Source organism: Acanthaster planci, linkage group LG09, assembly GCF_054643075.1.
Source record: "Acanthaster planci isolate LZ-2023a linkage group LG09, COTS_SCS, whole genome shotgun sequence".
NCBI classification, from domain to species: domain Eukaryota; kingdom Metazoa; phylum Echinodermata; class Asteroidea; order Valvatida; family Acanthasteridae; genus Acanthaster; species Acanthaster planci.
Genome location: NC_141785.1, coordinates 6,140,300 through 6,163,162, shown reverse-complemented (window position 1 = coordinate 6,163,162; position 22,863 = coordinate 6,140,300). Strand labels below are relative to the sequence as shown.

The 22,863-nt window shown below is 44.4% G+C and overlaps 1 protein-coding gene across 4 annotated transcripts in view; it reads right to left on the bottom strand.

Annotated features, from left to right (window-relative positions):
• Positions 1-22,863, bottom strand: part of LOC110976847 (lysosomal dipeptide transporter MFSD1-like) — a 49,374-nt gene that overhangs the window by 16,998 nt on the left and 9,513 nt on the right. For all 4 annotated transcript variants that reach the window (XR_015426488.1, XM_022230483.2, XM_022230484.2 and 1 more), the window contains exons 3-4: positions 2,762-2,871; positions 2,272-2,327 (exon numbers count right to left, since the gene is read on the bottom strand). Coding sequence is in view for 3 of the 4 variants with exons in the window: in XM_022230483.2 (XP_022086175.2) it covers positions 2,272-2,327; positions 2,762-2,871 (166 nt within the window). In the remaining variant the exon portion in view is untranslated. The remainder of the gene's footprint in view (positions 1-2,271; positions 2,328-2,761; positions 2,872-22,863) is intronic.

Below are 22,863 nucleotides of genomic sequence, written 5' to 3'. Positions count from 1 at the left end.
GGAGAAGAAAGGATACCCGAGTGAGCAGCACAGTCAATATCTTTTAAAGCTGACTCCATCCACTGAAGATTCCTATCTTGGAATACGTTGGAAAACTTGCCCCAGTTCGAAAAAATCTTTTCTCTGGCTGCGTCTGGAAACTCTGGCACCGAGAGATAGTGATCATAATCACCCGACGGGGACTTGAGAAAGTGGCGTGGACGGTAGTCTTAACTCCAGCGCTTGGCCTTAGCCAGTTTATCCACAGCATCTATGCAAGAGCAGTCAAGGGGAAACTCCAGGAAGAGAAGAGAAGATGACGACTCTCCCGGCAAACAACGCTTGAATGGAACCCCCCTGAATGGAATTCCCTGACTCAGACTGCCGAGAAGATGGTTGGTCGAAAGGAGGCTTGGGCTGCGTGTCCGAAGGAAGCCAGTCAGAGACAGCTGGTGAAGCAAGCCTAAATGTTCAGGGGGAGACGGTCCAGCAGGAGGAGGTGTCCGCAAGGCTACCACAGGATCCGACCCAGGTACAGAAACCGAAAGCAAACCCTGGGCGGGCCGAGAACGGGATGAACCCGCTAATTTCTTGGTCACCGAACCCGAACGAGAAGCCATAACCGAGGGTAGGTGAGAGGGGTAAAAAATTTCTGAGAGCAAGAAATATAAAGCCTGTTCAGCCGCAGCCTATTTAAGCACACAAGAAACCATCAACGTAAGGGTATACCAACTGCTCCCCAGACTAAGTGACGTAAAATGTGCAGTGGGAGGAGCCACACCTACACACCGTGTCAAGAGGAACGATCTGAACTACAGTGCACGCAACCAGCAAGGCAGTCCTATACCGTAGATAGGCAATCTGGCCTACTAGCAACACTCAACAGTGGGTGGGATTGAGCACGCCCCGGACTAAGGGCCGGGCGGATGGACTGAGCGGGCAGAGATGTGGAGGAAAGCCCGTAGGCGAGTGCAATGGCAGGGACAGCCAAACAATACCACGACCGCTTGTGGAACCCTGCAGTAAGGCGTTGCCAGACTGGACGGCAAGCCAAAGCAAGTAGCCCGTGCCACCTGTTTGGCGGATTCGCTTACGCCCCAGACGGCAGTAGAGGAGCCGGTAGGTTGCTGGGTGCTAGATGACGGCCCGCAGAGAGCACCTAAGATGCTAAGATATCCCAACTGGCATGACCAGACGGTAAGCCGAGTTACGCCCGCTGAAAAGCCATTGCAACTATAAGCCACTCAGTAGCGCTCTCGTGGGCAGACTCCGCCATGCCCCAGAAGGCCAGTAGGGGGTGCGTGGACGGGCCAAACACGCTCGAAGAAGCAGATCGACCGGATGTATCACCCCGTATCAGGGGACTGGCTGACAGACTGCTGCGAGTAGTGAAGAAACTCGAAGAGCAAACTCGCAATGTGGGTATCCTACGGTCGTACCCCGAACCGACAGGAAGGAAATAGTAAAACTACGCACTGTCCTATTTCCAAGGTTAGAAAGGACCGAAAACGCCGCACAACTTTCCTTACCAACCAAGTAATCCTGGGCCCACGAACGGGCAAATACTGTACTCCGAGTGGGGTTAGAAGCACAACCCTGACACTTTCCCTCTCTAGAGCTAATCTAAAAAAGAGAGAAAAGCACAGCCAAAGAAAATGCTGAAATTTCCGGCAAAACCCAACAGGAATAAGAACAAAGAAATTCAGAAAAACGAGACAACCGCTCTCAAGAAACAAAAAGCCACAACTGCAGGCAAAGCTAATCAACATGATCAAGGTACATGTAAATACAAACAAGAAATAACAAACAGAATAAAAAAAGGGAAACGAATATAATTTATTCTGAATCCCAAAATATATACAAGAATAAACAGTGCCACCTAGGCGGAGTCTGAAAGGTCAACCAAAACAGTCACAGGGCTGAAAGGAACGGAAAAATTAAGAATAAATAATGTCTTAAGGTTCACAAGAGCAAGAATGAACAGATAAACAAGGTGATCGAGAAATGACACCGAAACCACAGGTTGCAAAGGAAAAACTCTCAAAATTTCAGCCTAGCGCCGGACAAAAACTCGTCTGATAGTAACTGCGCTAAGAAAAAGAGGAAAAACATGGCGGCCGCCTTCGCACAAGTCAAACGAATGAGGGTGCTGCTGGTGATCAAGAATTTAGTAAATGGAAGTAATGGACTAGGAAATAATGCATACATATTGGTAATCTGCATAGACTGCAGGCACGTACACTACACAAATTCAAATTTATGGAAGTCACAGAGATATGTACATGTACTTACCTTGATTTCCAAGTTTGTCAATCAAGAACCCTGCTGCAATCACAACAATGGCATTTCTGTCCGATCGAAAAAAGAGAAGAAAAGAACAGACCACAATAAAGACTGGTAGAGATGTATGTACATTGTACAGTATGTTGACAGTGTATTTGTCATTTTAAAGTACATGTATTTTCCTACACATGTCCATGTCCCGGTACATGGACACGAACATGTCCATGCAACATCTTATTAGATCAAAAAGCTCAGCTTACAAATGAACTTTTTCCTGTTTTTGCTCTAGAAAAACTGTTCAACTCCCTTCGTAAAAGTTCCCTGTCACAAATTATGTGTTTCTCCAGCACATGATATCTCGATCCATATTGACACCAATGCAATAACCTTTTACCAACAATATTTTAACAGAAGACAATTTTTTTCGGGGGATGAATCACTTTTCAAAATGCTTAATAAAGGACTGCGCATACAAGTATGGATAATTGAAAAAACTTACGTCCATGCATAGATTGCATAGAGCAGATTGTACTGGTTAGGCGTCATGCCTAGTCCTTCAACACAGTCACTGCTATTGCCATATGTGGTTGCATTAATGCACGTTATGTTCTGTGGAGTATAAAAAATTAATATTTGTTGGTTACTGCTGGGTTGGGTTGAATTGGGTTGGTTGGGCAGGATTGAGCTGGATTGGGTTGGGCAGGATTGAGCTGGATTGGGTTGGGCAGGATTGAGCTGGATTGGGTTGGACTGGATTGGGTTGGACTGGATTGGGTTGGGCTGGATTGGGTTGGGCAGGATTGAGCTGGATTGGGTTGCGGGTGGATTGGGTTGCGGCTGGATTGGGTTGGGCTGGATTGGGTTGGGCAGGATTGGGTTGGGCTGGATTGGGTTGGTTGGGCAGGATTGAGCTGGATTGGGTTGGGCAGGATTGAGCTGGATTGGGTTGGACTGGATTGGGTTGGACTGGATTGGGTTGAGTTGGGTTGGATTGGGTTGAGTTGGGTTGGATTGGGCTGGATTGGGCTGGATTGGGCTGGATTGGGTTGGACTGGATTGGGTTGGACTGGATTGGGTTGAGTTGGGTTGGATTGGGTTGAGTTGGGTTGGATTGGGCTGGATTGGGCTGGATTGGGCTGGATTGGGTTGGACTGGATTGGGTTGGACTGGATTGGGTTGGACTGGATTGGGTTGGACTGGATTGGGTTGAGTTGGGTTGGATTGGGTTGAGTTGGGTTGGATTGGGCTGGATTGGGCTGGATTGGGCTGGATTGGGTTGGACTGGATTGGGTTGGACTGGATTGGGTTGGACTGGATTGGGTTGGACTGGATTGGGTTGAGTTGGGTTGGATTGGGTTGAGTTGGGTTGGATTGGGCTGGATTGGGCTGGATTGGGTTGGGTTGGATTGGGCTGGATTGGGTTGAGTTGGGTTGGATTGGGCTGGATTGGGTTGGGCTGGATTGGGTTGAGTTCAGTTAAGTTGGATTAGGTTGCAGAGGTTGCCAAAACCATCATGTGTCATAATGTGTTAATTACATGCCGTGAATTCACATTTACCAGAAAACCCAATTTCAGCAGCCCGAACTCAGGTTTTCTGGCAGGTCGAACACGATCCCGAGGATCTCTTATCAGCTACTGTTATCGCCCTCGGGGGATTTTGTTACAAGCTTGGCACGTAACTGCAGATGGGGTTTGACCTTGGCTTGACCGTGCCTGGCGAGTGGGTTTTGCCTATAGTTTTCTCAACACATGTCCAGTTGCATACTATGCTCAAAACTAGTGTAGCAGATCCATTTTGACCAGTTATGAAATTTTCCCCTGTTGATTGGTCAAATCGGTGCTCAAACGCCCGAGTTGTGTTAAATCTTTGAGTTGTAGAGTCGTTTGTGTGGGCCACAAATTACTCAGCATGCATGGGTGAAAGCCGCCTTGCAAGTGCATGAATAACAGGGAGCCAGGTTGGCAAGGTAGTTCTTTCCTCGCCTTCCACCTCTGTGGTCCCGGGTTCAATTCCCGGCCTGGTCCACATGTGAATTGGGTTTTCAGTCCCTACCTGACCCTATGAGTTTTATCCAGAATACTCCCCTCCTCTAAAAACTGTAACTGCTCTTACTGTCTCCCTTTACTGATGTTGGTGAATGTGTGTCGTTTGGCAACTGCCCGAGGCGTCCTTGTATGCCATCGGTTCAACCATGTTTAAATGTATTCCTTGTTCCATGCTTAATGTCTTCATTGTACAGCGCATTTGAACATATCTGTATGAAATTTGCGCTTTATAAATGAATAAATTATTAGCTGTTTCGGCAAGCTGCCGAAACAGATTTTGTTTTCGTTAAAGTTTGGGGTTTTTTTTTTTTCTTGTTATTTTTCAGACTATTTCCCCATAGGGTTTGTACACGCTTTCTTCCGCCAGTCGACTTTGGTAGTTATTTATCTGATTGACTTCAAATTTTGCAGACCTTCAGCCAATCATCCAAGGATGGTCCTAGAAGAAAATCATCATGATGACGTCATTAGTGTATTTATTATTGATTTTTGAATAATTAAGTTTTCCCATAGACTTTGTACACAGATTGCACACACTTTTCGGACTGTCCTATATCAGGCTATGAGGGCGCTATTGCAGAATAACTGTTACACCTGCCTGGGGTTTCAATTTTCAACATGCTGTCCTATATTGAACCATAGATGGTGTTGTTGCACAACATAGGGTTTGTACACACAACTGTCCAGCATAATGCGTGAGCAGTCCTCAACTTCGACCAAGAATTACGACCAGAACGAAAGAGAAATCAGGCTAAATTTTCCCTTCCGTTCAATTGCAAATATACCCAAGAGTCCAAATATCAAATAATATTCCATAAGGTTTTTCCAGTTTAGACAAAAATCCCGTGACATGAAATTGAAGGAGCAGTTTTCCTTAACACGCGTTTCTAGCCCATTTGACTTTGTACACGTTTTCAAGCCAGAATTTTAGTAACTTTGCAATGTTTGATCATTTCCAAAGTGATAGCCAACCAGGGTTCTGCCCAGGACGGTTTTAGTGCCGGCAGGACTATCTAAGAAAATGTTTGGAATCTAAAAGCCCCCAGATGGCCGGAAACAGCACTTTCTGGGTGTTTTCAGCTGTGTATACACAGCCTAGAATTAGAGATCCCATGTCTGAAATTTCTGAAATTTAATAAAAAAATTGAAAATTTGTAATTTTGGTCAACTAGGATGAGGTGATAATTTTAGACAGGCAATTGAATTAGAAAAAAAGAGTAGAAATAAATATTGATTTTATTCTGTAAATCCCTTAAATATTGAATTAATTTCTATCTCTATGATGCCCATAATTTTTCATTGCTATTCAAATCATTTTTCATTTTTTTTGTGTGTTGAAAATAAGGCGAAACATGCAAAATCTTGGCGGAATATTTTCCTTATTTTCTTTGTACGAAAGTTCGTACAGTATGCATATGGGATAACGACATTCATAATGTGTGCAGGGATTTTCTGAACAGTCATTTTAAAGTCTACATGAACATAATGTAGATTGGCCATTTGCTTTTCTGACACATCTGGCCATGTGTCACGTGCATACTGAGCGCGTGTATCTTGCCATATGGAACTCGTTTACGGAAAAGGCAAAATCATGCTGTTACTTTTGAATAAAAAAATTGCGGAGTTAATATTTTCACCGTGGGATAAACAACAATTAACGAATGTGGTGCGATCGTTGGTTTAAATCGCAGTGATCGTTTTATGCAACATCGAGCAGAAAATACATGCACCGAATGTTGCTAACCGTGGTCGGCGCGACAAAAAACAGTCACGGTCGATTGTCAGTTTTGCGAGTACATGAAAAATTGTTTTTCTGCCAGATTTTTAAGTGTTTAAACAAAGTGTGAAAGGGGTCATTTGCAATTTTGTCTTTCTGAAAGTTAAGCCAAATTTTCTTTTCAAGTTGTGTAACTGGGTAAAATGCGGAACTGGACAAACAATACTGTACATCATGGAGAGGGGGTTTTCCGATCTTCGCGCACTGAGAGCGTTGCATATGCAAGCCTATGTGTGGCCTTCCAACCAATGGAAAGGTTCGTTACGCACTATGTACACGTGCATTGTGCGTAACAAAGCCTCCTATTGGTTCATGTTAATATTTGGTCCAGATATGTTGCATATGCACGTACGTGGGTGCGCAGACGATATGCATGGCAATGCAAAGTGAAATTTACGAAGAAATTTTACAGTTTCTTCACGATCTTCATATCTTCACGATCGATCCCTCGACCAAGATGCTATTTTATTTGGGTTCTTATCGGGAATACGTGCCGGTCGGAAAAGTTGATTTGGCAGATTGTGGCGGTCGGCAATTCTGCGTGCCGGTCGTGCCCGACCGGCGCCGACCGGCAGCGGCAGATCCCTGGCCAACAAAGACCCTGATGCAAGATTTATTGCAAAGGGATGACATCATGATGACATCATCAACCCCCTTTTTTTATATTCATTTTTGAATATTTAATTTTTCCCCATAGGCTTTGTACATGTTTTTCTACTTAACACTGGAGAATGAGTTGTCCTTTACTTCGGCTCAAGATTACTATAAGAACGAAGGAGAAATCGGGTACTTTACGCTCTGTTATTTTATTTGAAATATGCCTAAGAATCCGAATATGAAGTAATATTTCATAAACATTGTTCAGTTAAAGTGCAAATCACGTGACATGAACTTAAAGGAGCAGTGTTTCTGCAAACGAGTGGACGGCCCATTGACTTTATATACAGATTTCAAGGAACGATATTAGTCACTAAATGAAGTTCGACCTTTTTGTCAGTTGCATCAAGGATTGACCCAAGCTAACACATAATGTAGGTATTTTGACATAAATTATGACGTCATTAGTTTATTATTGATTTTTAATAATCAATATTTGCCCATAGACTTTGCACACGTTTTTTCCTCTATAGACTTTGCACATAGATTTTAAGGTTTATTTTTCCAACTTAGCAATATTATATATGCATGGAACTTACATTGAAGGAACAATCATGAAGCAAAGAGGGGTCTCAGAACTTGTTCAATGTTGTAACGATATATCATGTGACATGTCACATGACACTAAAGGTGTAATCTTTAAAGTACTATAACTTCTAAAGTACATGTCTGATTGTGCTGAAACTTTGTCTATAACTTTAAAGCGAAGTGTTCTAGAGGAAAAGTGACCTCATGTTATGATAATATCATGTGACACTTTTTCATGGCCCATATCTCTTGAAATGCAACGCAATAGGGTTGAAACCTTGCATATAACTTCTGGACAAAGTGTTTTAGAGGACTGTTGGCCTGATGGCGATGATATCACGTGACACTATAGGCACCATCTTTAAAGTTCTTTATCTCCTGAAGTACACATCCAAGCGTGTTGTAACTTTGCATGTAACTGGAAAACGAAGTATTTTAAAGCAATCATCATGTGACAGGTCACGTGCCATTAAGAGTTATCCATTGCATGCACATCTGATCAGAATGGAATGTGCAACCTTTAAAAGATATTGTTCTTTTTTCACTATAGTTGCATCAAGGATGGACTCAAATGGTGATATGGTACAGTTAAAATGATGTCATGATGACATCGATGAATTTATTATTAATTTTTGGTTAGTCTTTCAAATTGACTTTCTACACAGATACAGCCAATATAGCCAATATTTTGGCAACTCAGCTGTATTCCATGAAACTGTAATATTATCAAATCAAATCTATTTTGTAAAAATTCTTCTTTTATAATACGATTTGACTAAAACAGCCTGTGTTTGTTCACAACCACCACCTCTAGTTATTATTATTAGTAGTAGTCTAAACTTCAGGTATGCCATAGGTGTTTCACATGATACATCAAAAAATGAAACTGAAGTATATGAAAAATTGATGCTTGACTGGCTGTGTTCACATGCTGACTTAAAATCATTCACAAATCCTCTCTGAATCTCATAATCATAGGTAACTGATCACGAAGTTGAAGTCAGACTTTATTTTCTCGCGGATGTAGATCGTGCTGACGTTGCCAAAAACATGTGCATAGGGTACATGTATGTGAATAAAGGATCAAAGTACAGTAACTTCGTTGTCGGAATTCTGCTCCCATATTGGGAGAGTGGATCATAGTACGCACTAAACTTCATTGTCGGAATTCTGCCCCCTTATTGGGAGGGCAAATAGTAAACGTACATACTGAACTTCGTTGTCGGAATTCTGCCCCCTTAGTGGGAGGGTGGATCATAGTACACACTAAACTTTGTTGTCGGAATTCTGTCCCCTTATTAGGAGGGCAGATCATTGTATGCACTAAACTTTGTTGCCAGAATTCTGCCCTTTTATTGAGAGGGCAAATCAACGTATGTACTGAACTTCGTTGTCGGAATTCTGCTCCTTACTGGGAGAGCGGATCAAAGTGTGCACTAAACTTTGCCGTCAGATTTCTGCTCCAAAAGTGAGAAGGCAGATAAGGGTATGCACTAAATTTCACTGTCCGAACACTTCAACAAAACGATCTCCACAGAGATTACTCAATGTTTTGTCTATTCATGGAGGAAGAAAAACATTCCTCCATGGTCTATTTCATACATATTAAATGCCTTTGTGAGTTATCACAAGTTGTTAGACACAAACAATATTAAGAAATTTTGGGAGCTTATTTTACACGAACCTCTATAATTCAATACCCTTTTTATTTATTAACATTGAGCTGCTGTGTAATCACCCACGGACACCTTGTAAAGTCCACAAACAAAGCAATCCATTTTGTTTAAAAGGCCTACGTTTTATTTTATTTTATTTTCATTCCCACTGACGTGCATTGTCAGAGGCTTAATCTTTAAGTCTGCATCCACATATCTATAGGTTCAACATCACACCATTTATCGTGTACATGTACATGTGACAGATAAAAGGCATCATGCTCAGCGAACACAGTCAACTTTACTTACTTTACTTCCCCTTGACCTGGTTCTACTAGATACCCCTTCTGTTTTAGGCTATGCAAATGAGTGCATGCGAATACAAATATGGCAAATTGTTTTGGCCAATAAAGGTTAACCTCGTGAGTGAAAGGATGGTGACATAACTCAAATTATGGTAGGTAAATAAAGGGAAAGGCCCAAAGAAGAGGAGGGGGGGATTTTCTTGGCGGGAATATCTGGGAACGTCATTCTGCCACAGTCACTCGAAAGAGGTGGAGGTGATTTTAGAACGAAGTTTACATTTGAAGAAAGATCTTTTTTGGAATATATTTTGCTAATATTTTCACTTGCCATGTACCATACACGAGTTACTCGGCAGCGTTGCTGCCCAAGCCTCTTTACAATGGAAACTGGATCTCAGCCTGCCCCGAAAAGGCAGAAGCAACAAGCAACACAACGGCCTGCACAGCGTCATTGTACGGGCCGTTTGCAGCATGCCGTTCATGTTGCTGACGAAGGTGGCCCCTCCGCCTCATCCGACATGTCTCCACCGCCCACCAGTGCAGAACCAGCCATCTCGACAACAGGCCTTCTCTCCAGAATTGGGGCTGGCTATGGCACCCCAGCTGTTGGTGTCGAGAGGACCAAAGGAGCTGTTCCTCCACAGGTGATTGCGATGTCGGCGGGGTCAAGTGCGGTGAGGGCGAGCCCTGCCATCTACACGCCAGCGTCACTCAGCGCCATTCCCGTGGGCCAATCTGCCTTGTCTGCGGCACCATCAACCACCATGACAACCATGATGTATAACACCGGTATGGACGTGTCAGCTGGTAGTGCTGTTCCAGGACTGCCAAATGGCTTGCCAGCTTCTGGATTTGCTGTAGGCTCCACTGTACCAAGCGCTTGGGCCGCCAGCGGGGCATCGACAGCTTTGGAGCGTCATGCACATCAGCATCGTGCCGTCCCCTGGCCAGCTGTACATGTAGTCACACCTGGGGTGCATGGGGTCACCATCTCTACGCCCACACAGCATGTGCTGTCTCATGGTGACGTTGTTAACCCAGTAGGCCCACTGGGGATGTTTCCCAATGTCTTGGTCGGGGGTGAGTCTAATACTACCCAGGCTGGTGACACTGCCCATGTCAGTTCGGGGGTTGATTCTTCTTCCCTGTTTACTCGCCCTGAGCCCTTGGTTTATACTAGTGTAAGCACTCCCTTAGGTTTTCCTGTCCCCTTCGCATTAAAGGAAAAGATCTGGCAGGGGAGTTACGTTGATGACCTAGCTGTATTATCCAATGAGTTTTCCGCTGAGCAGTCGAACAGTAATCTTTCATTGGCACTGGAAGGTGGTTCCCTGGTGATCAAAAACCTGGGGCCACCCGCAAGGAGATTGAGAGCTCGGCAGTCTGCCTTTCACACATACATGGCAATGTATTTGGCGAAACATACTCATAGAGTTGCTGAGTTGCTCAAATACTCCAAAATTATTCAGACTGCCTCACTTTAGATTTGGAGTTAGATTTGGAGTTGTGGCTTACCGTGGCAGCCTCCGGGCTGACTCTGCCATTTCAGGCAACGAGTAGACAACCAGCGTCACAACCCGCCTTGTGCGCTGCCGGGCATAATGCAAGGGCCAGGCACTGTTTCGTATTCAATTCATTTCAAGGTTGCCATTTTCCCGATTACAAGTATTCATGTCATAGATGCCTACACTACAGTCATGGCACGACACACTCTCCGTCCTCTACCCACTTTGCAATGTTCCCCAATTGGCTTACATGTAGTTCCAAAACAAGAACCCAATTCACCTTTCTTTTCCAGAAGGTGAATCTATCAATGATTTTATTGATCAGAAGCTTTGTGCAGTTCACTACGCCTCTTTCGATCGGGCAGTAGAATTGGTAGAAAAAAATTGGGCGTGGTGCGTGGCTCGCAAAAGCTGATATAAAATCTGCATTTTGCTTATTGCCAGTTTCTCCTTTAGATACTTGCTATATATTTTATTATGATCTGTGTTTGCCCATGGGTTGCAGTATTTCTTGTGCACTGTTTGAGAAATTTAGGACATTTTTGGAATTTCAAGTTAAGTCAATTTCTGGTTCAGCAAATGTTACCCACTATTTAGATGGCTTCCTGTTAGTTGGCTCTAGTGCAAATGACTGCATGCAGCTGTTGCATTCTTTTCAATGGGTTTGTGCGAAGTTGGTGAGAAAATGGTGGGGCCTATACAGGTCATTACTTATTTGGGATTGGAGATTGATACCCAGCAGGAACAAGAGTGCATGAGTGCACGACCGAATGATAAAGTGCATGCTACGTCTGAGCACATTCGTACAGTTTTGGGCAAATGCAAGATTTGCCTTCAAGGTGTTCAGTCCCTCTTGGGTTCACTCAATTTCCTCTGCAGGGTGGTTCCCCCGGGCCGTGCGTTCTTGCGGTGTTTAACAGTATTCTCTCAAGGTTTACACTGCCCACATCACACTGTCCGCATTTCTCACAGTGCCCACTGTGATTTGCTCATGTGGCTAGAGTTTGTTACTAGTTACAATGGATATTCAGTATTTTCTAAGAGTGATTGGCAATCTAATGATGCTCTTGATCTTGTTACTGATGCAGCAGGTAGTATTGGTTTTGGGGCTTATTTTCAGGGGAAGTGGACCCGGATCCAGGGCCACTGGCCTGCAGATTGGTCCCAAAACCCTCCTTCCATTGCCTTTTTGGAGTTTTTCCCGATATTGGTTGGGTTGCTTTGTTGCGCCCTGCTGCTGGCTGGTTGCAAGGTGTGTTTTCACACTGAAAATGTTACTTTTATGCACATCATTAACAAGAAGTCCTCCCCTTGTCCTCGGATCATGCAACTTGTACGCCCCTTTGTCTTGAAGTGCCTCCATTTTAATATTTCATTTAAGGCAGTGCATGTTCCAGGTCAGCTTAATGATATCGCTGATGCCTTATCCCGCTTTCAGATGACCCGTTTTCGCCAAAAGGCTCCCGGCGCCGAGTTGGCTATAACTCCAATGCCGGTCCCACCTCAGGTAGTTTATTAGATGGTGAGGTGGATCACCTGCTCCCTGCTGCCATAGCTCAAAACTCCCACAAGACTTATGAAACAGGCTGGAGGGCTTTCTGTTTTTTTCGGCAACAGCCACTTTAGGGCGTGCCCCCCACTGTGGTCAAGGATGTCTGCCGCTTTGTAACGTGGTTGTCTGTGCGCCAGTTGGCCCCAGCTACCATTGTAACATACGTTGCAGGCGTTGGCTATTTCCACAAAATTCGAGGGCAAGCTGATCCCAATCGGCATTTTTTTATCACCAAATTGCTGGGGGGCTTGCGCCAGGACAATCCGTGTACAGACATGCGACTTCCCATTTCCTTGCCATTTTTGGGGAATTTAACAGGGGTTTGGGAAACGATTTGTGCATCCACATATAAGGCCTCTATGTTCAAAGCAGTCTTTTTGAGTGCATTGTTTGGTTTAATGCGCGCATAGGGGAGTTCACGGTGCATTCCAGACAACGGGTGCAGAGGTCTATGTTGACAGAACAGGATATACAATTCTGCTACTCGGGTGCATCACTATCATCCATAATCGTTTTCTTTTGGCACTCTAAGAACAACCAGCGGGGCCCTCCCCAATCCATTCGCTCGATGTCTTCACCACATTCAGCTCTCTGTCCCGTACAGGCTCTGTCAGATTGTATTGCATCTGTAGTTTATTTCTATCATTTTGATGGTTCCCCGTTGACACAGTACCAATTTAATATGGTCCTGCGAAGGGCAGTGCAATTTTTGGGGCTTTCCCGGCAAGGTGTAAAGGGGCATTCATTTCGTATTGGTGCGGCATCCTCGTCCTCCCAATGTGGGATATCAGACAGAGACATTCATGACATGATACGTTGGCATTCAGAAGCATTCCATTCTTATACTCATCCTGCACCAGCTTGCCAGCTGATCACAACATCAAAATTTGTTCTTTAAAATCTGTGCACCAGCTTATAAAAAAGGCCTCCATTAGTTGCCTTCTAGCTTTTTGGTGTTTTTTGTTTTTCAAATCATTCCATTCAATCAATATGTACTTTTCTATGAGAGGAGACTACACTTCAAACTCAATAGAGCCGCACCTGGAGCAAAGTCTAGTATTAAACAGGGAAGCGGCTGCAGCCGCATACCACACCTGTAATTTTTATTCAGTGTACACCTGTAATTACTGGGACCTTTGCATTGAATGGAAATCTGGGGCAACCTAGAGAGTTCGTTGATCCCCTGATACTTTGTAAATGGTTTTTTTTTTCATCAAAACACTCCTTTGCTTGAGTACCCTGGGTAACCTCCGAGGAGCGGAGCTCGAGGCCGTGGACAGGGCTTATGCAATGCGTTTTTTGTGGGCCCAGAGCGTGATGAATGCAGGCCATCGACATGGTGTGCGCGCCATTGTTTACGGCCCTGCTGGGCTGGGAACACGTGGGCAGCACAGCAGCACCACCTATTTGGGGTATAGACGGGCCATTGTTCAGTGTAATTGGTTATTTGTTTCGTCGAAAAACAGCGTTTTCTGTGGCACTGGGTATATATTTGTCTGGCCGCTTCCTGGCCCTTCAGTTGCATTACACGATGTCTTCCAGCGACGAGAAAACTTTGACCGCAACTAGTGGTTCAGATTTCACGTCGGAATCTGAACATAGTTCAGAAAATGTAACTGGTGACAGCAATTCTAAGGGCAACCACCGTTAGCGAGGCCTGCCAAGGTCAAGACTTCGTCCATTCAATGGACGGCTGATGACAACTTCCCCCGTCGACACGGCTCTCAAGGCACAGCGGGTGTTCAAGTACAAGAACTGGACAAGAACAGCACCCCTTTCAAAATCTTTGAGCAGTTTTTCACCCAAGAACTGACATTGCACATTGCCAACGAGACCAACCGCTATGCCACTGAACACCCAAAAAGTCAACCAGAAGCAAGTCCAAGTCACATGCGAATCTGGTTCGACACAACACCAGACGAGATGTCAGTGTTCCTGTCCATGATGATAGTCATGGGACTGATTCCGAAACCTGACTTGAAGTCCTACTGGACGAGAGACTCAATACTTAAGACTCCGTTTTTTCCTGAAACCATAACCCGCGACAGATTTATGGACTTGCTGGCCTATCTGCATTTCGTCGATAACAGCCGTGCAGATGCGACTGATCAACTCTACAAGTTCCGCCCAATAGATGAACTGACCAAGAAGTTCAAGTCCATCTACATTCCATCAAGCAAGATTACTACCGACGAGTCCCTTTGGAAATTCAAAGGGAGACTGAAGTTCGAGCAGTACAACCCCAAGAAGCATGCAAGGTTTAGCATCAAGGTGTATCGAGTCTGCCAGAGCACGGGTGTTGCCGCTGGATACACCTGGAACTTCAAGATTTACACCAGTCAAGACCAGACTGCTGGCCTGGCAAGCACGAAACTCGTACTTGATTTGAACGCCGATCTTCTTGGCAAAGGGTACACCATTTTCCTGGACAACTGGTTCAGCAGCCCAGAACTGTACCTGAAACTAGACGATCAGAAGACCAACGTTGTCGGGACGGTGAGAAGCAATCATCAAGACATGCCCAAGGACTTGAAACTTGAGAGAGGTGATGTTGTTCACCGCTCCAGCAACAAAGGCTTGCTTGCCTTGGTCTGGCGAGACAAAAAAGATGTCCATATGCTGTCCACGCTGCACACAGCCAAGATGGCCGACACCGGCAAGCGGAACAATGACGGCATCGCTTTGGAGAAACCCAAGTGTGTACTCGACTACAACGAGGGGATGAACGGTGTGGACATTGCAGACTAGCTGGCATTGTCACACCGTTCAGTAAGAAAATCAATCAAATGGTATAAGAAACTGTTCTTTTTTTTGCTTGATGTTGCTCTTGTAAACTCTTATCTTGTGTATAGGAAATTGCTGGCACTGACAGTTTTTGACATTTAGACACATGTTGGTGAGTGAAATTTTAGAGTTGCGTTCACCAAATTTGCCAGTGTATCGATCTAGAGATAGACCATCCCGTCTTCCTGGTCCTGGTCTTCCTGGTAGACTGATAGGAAGACATTTTGCTGTAGAAATTCCCCCAACTGGAACACGAACTACATTATACAGACATTGTGATGTTTGTTCTAGAAATGGTAAAAGAAAAGAGACCAAAGTGATGTGTGAAATTTGTAAAGTGCCCCTTTGCGCTGTTCCTTGTTTCAAGGAATATCACACTTGAATAATTGCTTATCTGTGCAAAGTTTCCGGTATTCCAGGACATCATAAATGAAATAGTACATGAAATTTTATGTTTGTTCTAGAAATGGTAAAAGAAAAGTGACTAAACTGATGTCTGAAATTAGCCAAGTTCCACTTTTCGCTGCTCCTTGTTTCAAGGTTTATCACACTTGAATCAATTGCTTATTTATGTAAAGTTTCCTGTATTCCAAGAAATAGTACATGAATTTTGAGGCAAATCCTTTAAGGTTTATTATACTTGAATCAATTACTTATTCATATACAATTTTGGCGAACTTCTTCACAAGAATTTTCTCCTGTGTCAAGACATCGTATAATGCAATTACTCTCCATTTTCTTTCCTTTTTTTGGCTAAAGTTTTTTACAACAGTTTCCACTTATTTGAATACATCGTGTAATGCAACTACTCTCTCTTTTTTGGCTAAGTTTTTTACTGGAAGGTTCCTTTTTTTAATAAAATTAAAGAAAGATAAAATGATTGTAAATATGAGAAGAGAGAAAAAAAAAGAAATGACAAGTCGTCGAGAGAAGACGAAAAGTGAGAAATTTGTCTTGTGTTTTCTTGTGTCTGTTTATTTTATAATTATGGGAGGGATTAGTTTGGAAAGATAGTTTTCATGGGAAGGTTCAAACTTAGAAGGGGCTGTTTATATATATCATTACATACGGAAAGGGGATTTGAATAGAACTTGCAAAAAAAAATTAGAAATGTTCAAGAAAATTATGAGCGAACTTTACGCAAAATAAAAACATTAGGGGAATTTTACGGGAAATCTTCACTGGGTATTAGCTGAAATAAAAATTTGTGAAGCGCGTTCAATGTACATGTACAAGTTGGGGCCGGGCATTGATGCTCGGCATGCGTGGACTACTGGGAAGTGGGCACATGAGCCACAGTGCCCGCTAAAAGCAAGCATAGACTGTGTGAACTTAGCGGACGCTGCACTCTCCGCTGTGACCAAGTGTCCTTGGGTAGTAGGTGTTGCCGTGTGGGCAAGGCAAGTGCTGGGTACCCAAATACCCCAGCAGGCTTCATGACTACAGAGAGCAGGGCTGTGTGCAGTGTGCAACCCAGCAAACTTGGCAGATAGGCCTGGTGGCCAATGTAGCCGTCTGCGGTGGCCGTTAGCAAACTTCAGAAAATAAACCCGGCAGCCAGGTGGGCTGCAGTAAAAATATCTCGACATGAAGGAGTTAATTAAAGCCACAATTATCAAATGCTCAATATACTGTAACATGACAAAGGAACGTTTGAGTACTTGCGGGCTAATGCAGAGGGCGCGCAAGGTGTTCCCCTGAAGCTTGCAGAAGGACCGCCTGGGGTACCCTGATTGGCTACTGGTGGTACTTCGAGCTATAATCGCCTATGACGTCCGCAAAGCAGGCATAAAAGAGGCGCAGAGATGGCCAGAAAGGCACTTCGCTGCTGAGAAGCACGAGCCTAGCTTGGAAGCTTATGCACTACTGGAAAGCATCTGCTGGAAAGCATCTGCCGAAAGAAGTGGGTTCTAACACGTGCAGTATTAAAGCACTTATCGTAATAGTGTGATATTCATGCATTGTGCCTTGTGAGTCTGGGACTGCTGGTTTTCAACTCAGCGATACCGTGCCCCAGTACAGTAGCCATTGCATTGATTCGACACAACGTGATAGCTTGTGTGTGTTGAAACGTCTGAAATCAGTCTGTGGGCTTTATGGCTGCTCAATCGTACATTTAACCCTACAAAGATCACCCTCTGTTGAGATTTATAGACAAGGCTCTAGCCTGATAAAACCATACATGTACATATACATAATTATCGGGTTCTGTAGACTCCATTCTAGTAGTTATTTGACATTAGAAATCACTCGCCACAGTTACTAGCAACCACAGCTAATAGAGTACCCTATGTACACCATGTACCACCTTGTGGCGGTTGTGGAAAAGTAGATCCGGCAGAAGGTAGGACTGGCCACCCACAGTGTGTTGATGGTTGGCGTAATTGTCAGTACTGTAAATAAGGACGCTTTCCCTGGGGTATGTAGAGATATCTGAATATTCATATCTGTGCATAATGTGTACAGCGCATGCGCGCTGAGGATGTCAGCCCATGTGGGCACCCTTACGGAATAAACCTCCAGCCATGACCAGTCCTCACAAGCCGCCTCCTAGTCTACCTTTATTCCACTATCACAACAGGGTATAGATTAACATTGAGATCCTGTTTGCAGAGAGGGCTAGAGAGAAATTTGCCTCACGATGTACTTTCGATGAAGGAAGTTCACAAAAGAAAACCATGAAGTTTTCTGGGGGTTTCATATGTGAAAAATTGACACTTGTTTCAAGTGGCATTTGGAGGGCTTTCCATGACATCTACAAGAAACCAGGTATCATTTTTGAAAAGAATTGATCAGATATATAGATCGTGGGTGTGGGCACAATTGACCGCAGGGTGCATCATGATATTCTGAATGGCCACCACTGGGCCCTTTGCGTGCGTGGTGTCAACATAGCAGTCCGTTTGCAGTACCGTAGAATGTGCCGCAGGCTGTACACTGGCGGATATGGACTGTCTTTTGTGTTGGCATGTGATCGTGGTTAGAACAAGGTGCCTTTTTTCCCAAAGAAATATTGAAAGTTTGAGAACCTTTCTCCTCTTTCGGATTTGAATTTCAAAACGTACATGTACATGTATGTACATTTAAATACAAATTTATGTGGTTTGAGAGAGATTTGCAGGTACATGTACATGTTATGTATATGACATGTATTCGGGAACTTAAATACAGACTTCATCATGTTATGATACAATTTCATGCCCTGCATCCAATCTTAACATGCCTGACCTCCATACTGTTGTTTTCCAAATGTTTCCAAAGTTTGAGAGATTATGGAAATTGTAATAATATTGAGAACACCAAACCCTTAATTATCAGGATACCCCCCCAAAAAAGGGTTTTTTGGCAGGGGGTTGACCTTATACATTTACCAGTAAGTTTAGTCATGGTTAAGTGGAAGTTCCTCTGCTCAATATTTTCAGTTTTTCTCACCATTTATTCATAATTGTGATTGACTGGGACAGTGCATGTTAGTTAATTTAAAAATTTTTCCCCTTAATTCTTCATGACAAACATGTTTAGAAATTCTGTTAAAACTTACATTCATAATGAAATGAAACACTTGATGCACATGCATCAGAAGATACTTCCTATCTGTGTAATGCACCGCAGTGCACTGAGGAGTTGGAAAGTTGCTTAATATTCAACTCCAACATTAACTTTGTTTTGCTTTACCACATTAAATGACAATGACTTAATAGATCCTTTTTGAGGAGGCAATTCACTTAAAATTTTGAAAAATAGATCTTACATGTACATGTAGATGTAGCAACAATTGCAAATGAAAGATACATATGTATACATGTACATGCCCATTCAAAGTCATTGTACAAAAGCTTTTGCAACAAAAACATTTAAAAAAATGAAAGAAACAACTCATTGGAATACCACTTAGTTTCTTTTAAATCTGTCATTTTTCCATTCAATTGGGGACTCTGAACAAGAGGACAATAGGGTCCCCGATTCACATACGTGTAACGTCCCAGATTGACAACTGTGAACAAAACATATGGGTGGTCTTCTAAACAGTTCAAACGAAAGAGGAACTATAAGGGGTCCCCAGTTGCAGGCAAACATACACTTGGGTGGGGTGGGATGGGGTGGGATGTGTTAGGTTGGATTGTGTGGGTTGGGTCATTACTCGGACACTCTCGATAGAAACGACATTAAATTGATTGTACACGGACCATCGGTACCGATGGTCCGTGTACAAACCAGAATGGACCAATAAGGAAACAGCGCCCATGGCTTGTGTATTGCCAGAACGTAGCCAATAAGAGTGCACATGCTCACCTTGCTCCACGCCCACAGTGGCCTTCAAGATCCAGAATCACAAGCACACAAAAAGCGGGATGCTGACCACAGGGTTTTACGAGCGCTGTGACTGCATGTGGTTTGTGAATTACCACTGCACTGACCTTCAAGGTGGTGACTGGGTTTGTCAAGCACCCAAATATTAAAACATAAAGTCAGCAATAGTAAGGAAAAAGAAAGAATAGTGCAGTGGGGAAAATTTGCAAACTGCCTGGTGGAAGTCGTAGCAAAACGGAATAGAGTAGTGCACACTTATTAAATTGGCTTTAAGGCAACGATATTGAAAACTCAGCTCCCCGAGAATATATGCCTTCGTGGGCTTTCAACTTTTGAACTGGACAGTGTATTGTATGACGGAATTGAACCATTGCAAACTAGGTATACTCTGTTGATTCCACTGGGCAACTCAATATGAGAATCCAGAAAGACTGATAAAAATCATGATGATTTAAAATTTCGTTCTTTATTCGGAACATCTTCGGGGACATCTTTAGATGGCTTTCATTAGTCTTTTGTTTTTCATTCTGTTGAGACATCTGAATATTATCAGTTGATCACCTACTGGTTTCCACTAGGCACGTACTAAGCTAATTATACACATGTCCATGTACTGTACAAGTGTGTAATCACTAGTAAAAATTGTCCTGAAGACAGTGCTGAAATAATGAAGTCAATGTGAACTGCTTTACCAAAATGTCCCCGGTGTTTTTCATGTGTATGAGCTGATTTTTTGTGAGGGTTCCATGGCCCCGTTTTGTTCCGGCCTGTCCATCGTATTCCTGTATTTTAATGGGGCTGGATCCGCCCGTCGAGAATACCCACTTGGCTGTTTCCTTCACGGAGAATGGACCTATGTACTGATCTCTATGATGACGTTTATACTCTGTTTACGTGTACATGTGTGCTTTCCTATGGTGCCCAGTGGACTGTGCCCCCAACCTCCCCCGCTTGGAGGGACAAGTGGGAAGCGAGAAGGGAAAAGGGGGTGCAGGAGCGAATTTGCATGTGGGAAGTATTCAGTATTGTCGAGAAAAAAGCGGGGTTCAATAACGGAAAAGAGGGGTGCGAAAAGGGAAAAGGGGATGCAGGAACGAATTTGCAGTGTGCGGGAGTATTCAATTTTGTGGAGACAAAAGCGCGTGTGAGAACGGAAAAGAGGGGTGCAAGAAGGGAAAAGAGGGGTGCGAGAAGGTAATACCGGGGAACAGGAGCGAATTTCGAGGGTGCAGAGTATTCAGTTTTGTCGAGTCAAAAGAGGGGTGCAAGAAGGGAAAAGTGGGGTGCAAGAAGGAAAAAGGGGGGTGAGAGAAGGGAAAAGTGGGGTACGAAAAGAAAAAAGGGGGCAAGGGAGCGAATTTGCAGTGTGGGGAGCACTCAGTTTTGTCGAGTCAAAAGCGGAGTGCGAGAGCGGAAAAGAGGGGTGCGGTGTGAAAAGGGAAAAGTGGGGTGCGAGAAGGGAAAAGAGAGGTGCAGACGTGGATTTGCAGTGTGGGGTGTCAGTTTTGTCAAGTCAAAAGCAGAGTGCGAGAAGGGAAAAGAGGGGTGCAAGAAATAAAAGTGGGGTGCGAGAAGGGAAAAGAGGGGTGAGAGAAGGGAAAACTGGGTGCGAAAAGAAAAAAAGGGGGCAAGGGAGTGAATTTGCAGTGTGGGGAGCACTCAGTTTTGTCGAGTCAAAAGCAGAGTGCCAGAAGGAAAAAGAGGGGTGCGAAAAGGGAAAAATGGGTGCAGGAAGGGAAAAGTGGGGTGTAAAGAGAAAAAAAGTGGGGCATGGAAGCAAATTTGCAGTGTGTTGACCCTTCAGTTTTGTCGAGTAAAAAGCGGTTTGCCAGAAGGGAAAAGAGGGGTGTGAGAAGGGAAAAGTTGGGTGCGAGAAGGGAAAAGAGGGGTGCGAAAACGTAATAGCGCGGAACAGAAGCGAATTTCGAGGGTGCAGAGTTTGCAGGTTTGTCGAGGCAAAAGAGGGGTGCGAGAAGGGAAAAGAGGGGTGCGAGAAGGGAAAAGTGGGGTGCGAGGAGGGAAAAGAGAGGTGCGGACGTGGATTGGCAGTGTGGGGAGTATTCAGTTTTGTCGAGTCAAAAGCGGGGTGCCAGAACGGAAAAGAGGGGTGCGAGAAGGGAAAAGTGGGGTGCGAGAAGCGAAAAAAGAGGTGCGGACGTGGATTTGCAGTGTGGGGAGTATTCAGTTTTTCGAGTCAAAAGCGGAGTGCGAGAGCGGAAAAGAGAGGTGCAAAAAGGAAATAGTGGAGTGCAAGAAGGGAAAACGAGAGGGGTGTGAAAAGGAAAAAGTGGGGTGCGAGAAGGGAAAAGAGGGTTGCAAAAAGATTTTTAAAAGGGGCAAGGGAGTGAATTTGTGGTGTGTTGAGCCTTCAGTTTTGTCGAGTCAAAAGAGGGGTGCGAGAAGGGAAAAGAGGGGTGCAAAAGGAAAAGATGGGGTGCGAGAAGAGAAAAGTGGGGTGCGAAAAGAAAAAAGGGGGCAAGGGAGCAGGAACAAATTTGCAGTGTGCGGGGGTATTCAGTTTTGTCGAGTCAAAAGTGGAGTTCGAGAGCGGAAAAAAGGGGTGCGAGAAATAACAGTGGGGTGCGAAAAGGGAAAAGAGGGGTGCAAGAAGGGAAAAGAGGGGTGCGAGAAGGTAAATATGGGGAACAGGACCAAATTTCCAGTGTGCAGAGTAATCAGTTTTGTCGAGTCAAAAGGGGGGGCGAGAACGGAAAAGAGGGGTGCGAGAAGGGAAAAGAGGGGTGCGAGAAGGGAAAAGGGGGTGCGAGAAGGGAAAAGGGGGATGCGAGAAGGGAAAAGAGGGGTGCGAGAAGGGAAAAGAGGGGTGCGAGAAGGTAATAGCGGGGAACAGGAGCGAATTTCGAAGGTGCAGAGTATTCAGTTTTGTCGAGTCAAAAGAGGGGTGCGAGAAGGGAAAAGTGGGGTGCGAGAAGGGAAAAGAGAGGTGCGGATGTGGATTTGCAGTGTGGGGAGTATTCAGTTTTGTCGAGTCAAAAGCGGGGTGCGAAAACGGAAAAGAGGGGTGCGAGAAGGGAAAAGAGGGGTGCGACAAGGGAAAAGAGGGGTGCGAGAAGGGAAAAGAGGGGTGCGAGAAGGGAAAAGTGGGGTGCGAGAAGGGAAAAGAGAGGTGCAGACGTGGATTGGCAGTGTGGGGAGTATTCAGTTTTGTCGAGTCAAAAGCGGGGTGCCAGAAGGGAAAAGAAAGGTGCGAAAAGGGAAAAGAGAGGTGCGGACGTGGATTTGCAGTGTGGGGAGAATTCAGTTTTGTCGAGTCAAAAGCGGAGTGCGAGAGCGGAAAAGAGAGGTGCAAAAAGGAAATAGTGGAGTGCAAGAAGGGAAAACGAGAGGGGTGTGAAAAGGAAAAAGTGGGGTGCGAGAAGGGTAAAGAGTGGTGCAAAAAGATTTTAAAAAGGAGCAAGGGAGTGAATTTGTGGTGTGTTGAGCCTTCAGTTTTGTCGAGTCAAAAGAGGGGTGCGAGAA